The sequence below is a fragment of the Acyrthosiphon pisum genome, chromosome A3 (assembly GCF_005508785.2).
Source record: "Acyrthosiphon pisum isolate AL4f chromosome A3, pea_aphid_22Mar2018_4r6ur, whole genome shotgun sequence".
NCBI classification, from domain to species: Eukaryota; Metazoa; Arthropoda; class Insecta; order Hemiptera; family Aphididae; genus Acyrthosiphon; species Acyrthosiphon pisum.
Window position 1 is genome coordinate 2,286,896 of NC_042496.1, and position 6,317 is coordinate 2,293,212.

Here is a 6,317-nt window from a genome sequence, read left to right on the forward strand (position 1 = left end):
GTTTTCTCTCTCTGGCCCACGCGCAACATAGACAAAACGCATTTACGCAAAGTAATCTTTTCTAAGCGTTTAAGTAATCTTAGAGTAAAGTAACCAATTACAAAAAAGATGGAGAATAATATTTTAGAGGGAATGACATATTGATTTCATATTTTATTATTATCTGACTTTGTATTCGACTTTCAAAACAAACAAAAAACAAATGCTGTACATTTAAATGATGTTTAAATTGTTTTGAGACAATATTCAGACAAATCGATATGTCATTCTCTCAAAAATATTATTCTCTATCTTTTTTGTAATGGATGACTTTACTCTAAGATTACTTAAACGCATAAAAAAAATGATTTTGCGTGAATGTGTTTTTTCTATGTTGCGTGTGAGCCAGAGAGAGAAAACAAATAGTGCGCTGACAGCCTCTTAACATTCAACAATTATTGGAATTGAAAATTCAACTAATACTACATTAAAAGCTAACAACAGAAGATTGGTTCTGCTGAACCCAAATTTGGTATTGTGACAGGGGTAAAGGGAAACAAATAGTGACTTTTCTTAATTTTTAAATATTATACCAGACAAAATAATAATTATTCAGAACAGGGTAAGGGTATATAAAGATTTCATCACTCCCCAACACGATTCTGGAACTTAAAAATAATAGATAATAAATTCAATAAACGAAATTCTTACTTACTATTAGGCAACGTGCTCCTCGTTTTCCTTCTTGTAGTCTGTTTATCACCTTCAGTAGTCATTATTTCTGATGAAGGTGATGTTATTGTAACAGTTTGCTTGGAAGCACTTGCAGCCCTAGTGTTAATAGTAACAGCTGTTGATTGAGGTCTGAGAGGTGTTTTATCAAGTTTAGTAGGTGTAGAAATTGTATTCTTCTCTTTTTTTTCAATTGTTTTACTAGTTGCAGACCTATCACAAGACTTGCCAGCACACGTTCTGTTAGGTGGATGTGTGTTACGATTAGAACGACGCGTGGGTGATGGTAAGCTTGGTTGAGATGGAGCTCCCGAAGTGACTTGTACAGATACTCGCGTATTTGTTCTATCAGTAAAAAAAAATGTTATTGAATGAAACATCATTTATAAATTATATGCTTAGTACCTATGAGAACGCGTGCTTCTTGTAGTAACTGCTGATTTTTTGGCTGCTTCTGTATCAGATGGTATATCTATCAAAAGTTGTTCTAATAGAGATTTATTTTCTGAGACATTCAAAGGCACCATGTCCGATTTTCCATTTATATCATTTTCAATATCTTTAAAAATTAAAATAATAATATATATTATTTATAAATAAATAAAAACCAAAATAAAGCATCTGAGATACATATTTGTTACGAAAGGAAAACATTAAAAAATCTGCTCAAATAGTGTTTTCCTGCGTGCCGATTATGGTTTATAAAAGTTTTTACTTACTTGGTTTTTTTGCTACAGGGGCATCACAATCAGTCTTACTGTCTTCAGAATCCATACGCTTCCTTTTCTTCAGTTTGACGGAGGGTAAATCTCCATCAGTCTCTGAAGAAGAAACAAGGTGTGGTTCTGTTTGATCTAGAATATCTTCAATATCCAATTTAGGCGAAACAGGAGGAGAATCGTCTCTAATTTTTTCTGGATTAGAATATGTATATAAAGCTGGTGTTACACGAAATGGCTGAATATCATCTAAATCAGGAGAATCTGCTGTACTCTGTTGGTCTATAGATTCAACAGGTATTTTAGTTTCTTCTTGTTTCAATGGAACAGCTGGTTTCTGACCAGTTGTTTGATCATCTTTTCGACAAGGACTCTCTCCTTGGTTAGGACTTTTCTCTGATAAAGCATCCATAGACTCAATACCTGAATCTTCTCCTTGAGTGTTACCATGGCCAGCAGGACTTTCACTTCCGTTCATGTTTTTAGTTTCAGTTTGAACACGCTCACATTTAATATCTTCAATTGTAGGGGTTTCTATTCTCATGACATTTCTTATTTGTGGTACAGTATCTTCAAGTAACCTTTGTTTTAAATTTTTTTCAGATACATCAATATCTGTCATAGGCAGTGTTAGATGTTCATCACGTTTTTCTATTTGCACGCATCCAACAGTGACACAATTAGGTTTATCAACATCAAATTTTTGAATAAAATGATCGTTGCGTTTTGCAGTCAATTGAAATTCTTTCCGTTTAACTCCACTTTCAAGTTTAGAATTTCTACTGTCTTTACTTTTAGAGTTAGTCACTTTTCGACTGACCACAGTTAATGGTTTTTTATTCATATCTTTGTGAAACGTATTAGGTCCCTGTGTTTTTTGACCAGGTAAAAGGTGGTTGGAAAAGTGGCTAGATGGTAGATATGTATCATTTGACTGACCACTAAGAGATCTGTTCAATTTTGTCATAGAAGAGTTTAATGTATGTGTACCTAAACAAATTAAATACAGAATTATTAATTACAAATAACTAAACAATTATTAATTTCAATTTAGTAAATTTAAGTTACCTATAAATGGTATGTCAACACTTGTTCGTCTTTGATTATTTGATTGTGATCCACTAGGTTGAGTTACAGTATCCAGTCCATTGTTCAAAGCCCGTTGTTTTTCATGAAAATTGTTTCTATTTCCAAAAGTAGCAGCAGCAATCATTCTCGCTTCTTTAACTGCCGATGATTTTACAACATTTTTAAACAGCGAAACTGCACTACTCTTATTAATTTTTGTTTTAGAATGGGTTCTTTCAACGATTCTATGCAAGTTAGGACTGTCTACAGATCCCGTTCTTTCCCTCGGTAAACATTTCTTTTTCGACTCTCTTTTTTTAACTTTATTGAAGCTCAGGCTCATTTTGTTATGTTTATCACTAGGCATGGACCTTAAAATTGACGCCACTTCAGCTTCAGTTGGATATATCCTTCCAGGAGGTAGAACAGGATTGTAACTACTGGTGGGCTCAGTAGAATCAACTGATGAAGATACAGGCTCTACACTGTCTTCAATTCTTTTTAGTTTTACTCTAGAGTCATCTTCTTCAATATTTTCTAGCTTTATTTGTTTTGAACAAATTTTTAACAAGTCCTGGTTTGAACTTTTGGTTTTTAAATGATTTACGCTAGTTTTTACTTTACACCCTGTTGATTTCTTACTTTCATCGTCAGAGTCTTTCCATTTTTTCTCCTTTCTTGAACCAATTACCACAGTAGCATTTCTTCCTCTTAACGAAATATGTAAAGGTGGTACACGAAGTCCTTCAGCAGAAGAACCAGCTAATGGTGTTGACGGATTGCCAAAGTGCCTTTTATCTACTTTACATAAAGGAGAACTACCAAATGAAACATCAACTTTATATGGTTCTTTCTTTTCAGTCAACTTCTTCAACCGCAACTTTATTTTTTCAGCAGGAGCAGGTAATGGACTTGATCGATGACGAGAGGATGCTTCACTGTTAGTTGATCTTACAGTGGCTTCAGAATCAGATTGATCAGTAGTAGTATCATTACGACGCGAGGTAGGTGAACCAGTATCTTCATCATCCGAAAATACAGAATTGGACCTATCATTTGTTATCGGAGAAGAAAAATTATAGAAACTATCATCTGCTATTGGCAAATTTTTAATTTTTTCTTCTGTATCACTTTCCGAACTACTATCGCTAGACATAGGTTCCATATCTCCAGTCAACGGATTTATAAGAAACTGCCGCTGTTTACCAGAAGAAGTTAAAGGTGGAGATTTTATCGGTTGACTAGTTACCACACTTTTTTGAATTTCCTGACATGTATTTTCTGAATGTTGCTGAGGAATCAATCTTTGTTGTAAGCTGATTTCATTAGATAATAGATCAGGTTTTTTATTTACAGCAATAGTTTGCGCCTGATTATGATTATGAGTACCCTGTATAAGATTATTAAAATTTTGTTGGGACGTTTCATTATATGTACAAGGGGTTTGAGAAACATTTGTTATCTGATTATTAGGTACAGGATGGAATGAATTATTGGAAGTGATATTTTGGGATTGACTTGAAACCGATGGACCTTTTTGCATTTGAGCAGAATCATGGCTGCTAACAGTTGTCGATTGAGTAGACATCAAATCTGTCCTTTGTTGCAATATGGCATTGGTCTGAATTGGTTTATGCGACCCTGCTGGGCTATACTGTGTTTGTAACCTAATTTGAGGCTGAATGAATTGTTGAGTATTATTCGGCTTGGCCATCAGATGATTTGAACCTTGCCTCATTTGATTGATATAACCTTGGTTGAGTTTTAATTGATTGGTAGTGATAGTGACATTTTGGGGAACAGTTTGTAAACGGTTTTGGGTAATTGGTGAGCTTGACAAGAAGGCATGCCTAACAGCATAAGAAGTTTGTACATTTGGTGAGCCAACAATCTTCTGGGTTTGTGAGAGCTCTTGGGAAGGCACATTGTGTTTGTTGACCAACCTAGCAGTTGGTCCATTAGGAGATCCAATGGAATCTACTCGATTCTGAGCACTGTTGGTAACTGAATCTGGTAGCTTCTGTAGCCTTTGGACAACTTGAACATCCGAAGCAACATTAGCAAATGCAGATTGGGTAAACTCTGAACCAGAAAAACCATCTTGACTTTTCACCACATTTGGAGAAGGTATTAAAGGTTTCTTATGTTTGTCCATTGGTGGAGGCATTTTTCCAGCACCTTCATTTTGCAACAAATTAACCAACAATGGACTTGAGTGCACTGATGCATTTGCATCCCCTGATCTTTGGGTTTTATACACTCCGTTTTGAGATCCTGGATAAGGTGGTGGAGGTGGAGGTCCTGTGTGCATTGACTCTCGGTTGTGTATGGTCTGAGCAGCTTGGTTCATGCTTACAAACGGCCATATGTGGGGTCTTGGGGATGGTTCTGCCGTGGAGGGCAAAGGTGGTATCGGAGGCAATGGGGTAGAATCGACAGCCACTACATTGGGGCTTTTGAACTGGGGTGTCGATAATTGAGGCGATGGAGACTGCAGAGCAGGAGATGTTGCGGAAGCCATAGCTTTGATCAATGAATTCACAGCAGCACTTTCTTCTGAAGCAGTTGGCTGATTGGTGTTTGATGGGCCGGCTGATGTTCTTAACACTAATTCTTGGCTTTCCCCACCAAACCGATTGCCTCCAAGTCTTAGAGATATCATCTTAACACAAACATTTCATAGATTAATATATTAAATATAGAATATTTTTTTGATTAACAAACCTGATCGCCTTCGACTTGGACAGACAAAATTCCGAGCCTGGAAAGAGCTGCATCCCCTTGTTGTGCCAACTGCTGAAGCTTTGTAGCAGCTTCCCGTGGCACAGTAATAGTTACCCTTACAGAATTCCATGGCTCAAGTTTGTTTACATAAATCCCTTTCTCTTCAGCCGAACCTAAGAAAATTGATGAACAAAAATGAAAATTAGTCAATTTTATAAAATAAAACAATTTTTATTATGTTCGACTATTATTTATTTCAAGTAAGTACCATTCATGTCTAGTCTACATTGCATGCTATGGGTTTTTTAAAATAATCTACAGGTGCTTGTATAGTTCCTAATAAAAAAAAGAAACAAAAAGAAAAAGAAAAATATTAAACTTAATGTAATCATTAATATTTTAAAATACAACAAATATAAATTTACCTTGAAATAGAAGTTCGTTCAGATCTTTAACAATCTTATCAAACTGTTGGTTAAATTGAGGGTCATTCAGGTCCCCTTTGCATGTAACAATGGTTGTAACCAACTGAGTAGCACCATCGCTATTTGCGGCCATTTCACTGAAATAATAATATAATACATACAATACAAATTTAACCAGATTTAAACTATATAAACATACCATAACAAGATCTTCCATTTTCTTACAAATTGGGTTTAAATCCAACTATTTGTTTAACCTAAAACATACAACACAAAACAATTAACAAATGAAAGGAGACAAAATTATTTTGAGTGGATCTTTTATTGTTTTCACATATCTATACATTAATATTGTGATCCACAATACTTCATTATAAATAGAAATTTAATTATTTATAAAAAAAAAAAATTTGAGTTCGGAACTATCGTATTTTTAGGTAATTTAATAATTTTTGTAATTAAATTCCTACAAAGAATACTATTACTTAATTATTTGATAAGTAATATGAATGCCACTATTAAGAGCACATGATACCCACATGTGTTGTCTCCGTCCTACAAATGCGCAACATACCATATTTTACGCTCAGCAAAACACGTGTAGATTCGTTAATTTAAAAATTAGAGTGAATTGGCCTCTTATAAAATCTAAAGGTAAGGTTATTATCTA

General features: G+C 34.7%; 1 protein-coding gene across 3 annotated transcripts in view; it reads right to left on the reverse strand.

Moving 5' to 3' along the window:
• LOC100570013 overlaps window positions 1–6,317 on the reverse strand; it is a 12,459-nt gene that overhangs the window by 1,369 nt on the left and 4,773 nt on the right. The window contains exons 2-8 of one of the 3 annotated variants that reach the window (XM_008186245.3): window positions 5,847–5,904; window positions 5,648–5,784; window positions 5,223–5,395; window positions 2,499–5,160; window positions 1,431–2,420; window positions 1,117–1,270; window positions 691–1,056 (exon numbers count right to left, since the gene is read on the reverse strand). In XM_008186245.3, the coding sequence (XP_008184467.1) occupies window positions 691–1,056; window positions 1,117–1,270; window positions 1,431–2,420; window positions 2,499–5,160; window positions 5,223–5,395; window positions 5,648–5,780 (4,478 nt within the window). In that variant the 5' untranslated portion in view covers window positions 5,781–5,784; window positions 5,847–5,904. Of the gene's footprint in view, window positions 1–690; window positions 1,057–1,116; window positions 1,271–1,430; window positions 2,421–2,498; window positions 5,161–5,222; window positions 5,396–5,490; window positions 5,559–5,647; window positions 5,786–5,846; window positions 5,905–6,317 lie in introns of those variants that run through there. The other 2 variants (XM_008186244.3, XM_008186246.3) reach the window with 2 other exon arrangements.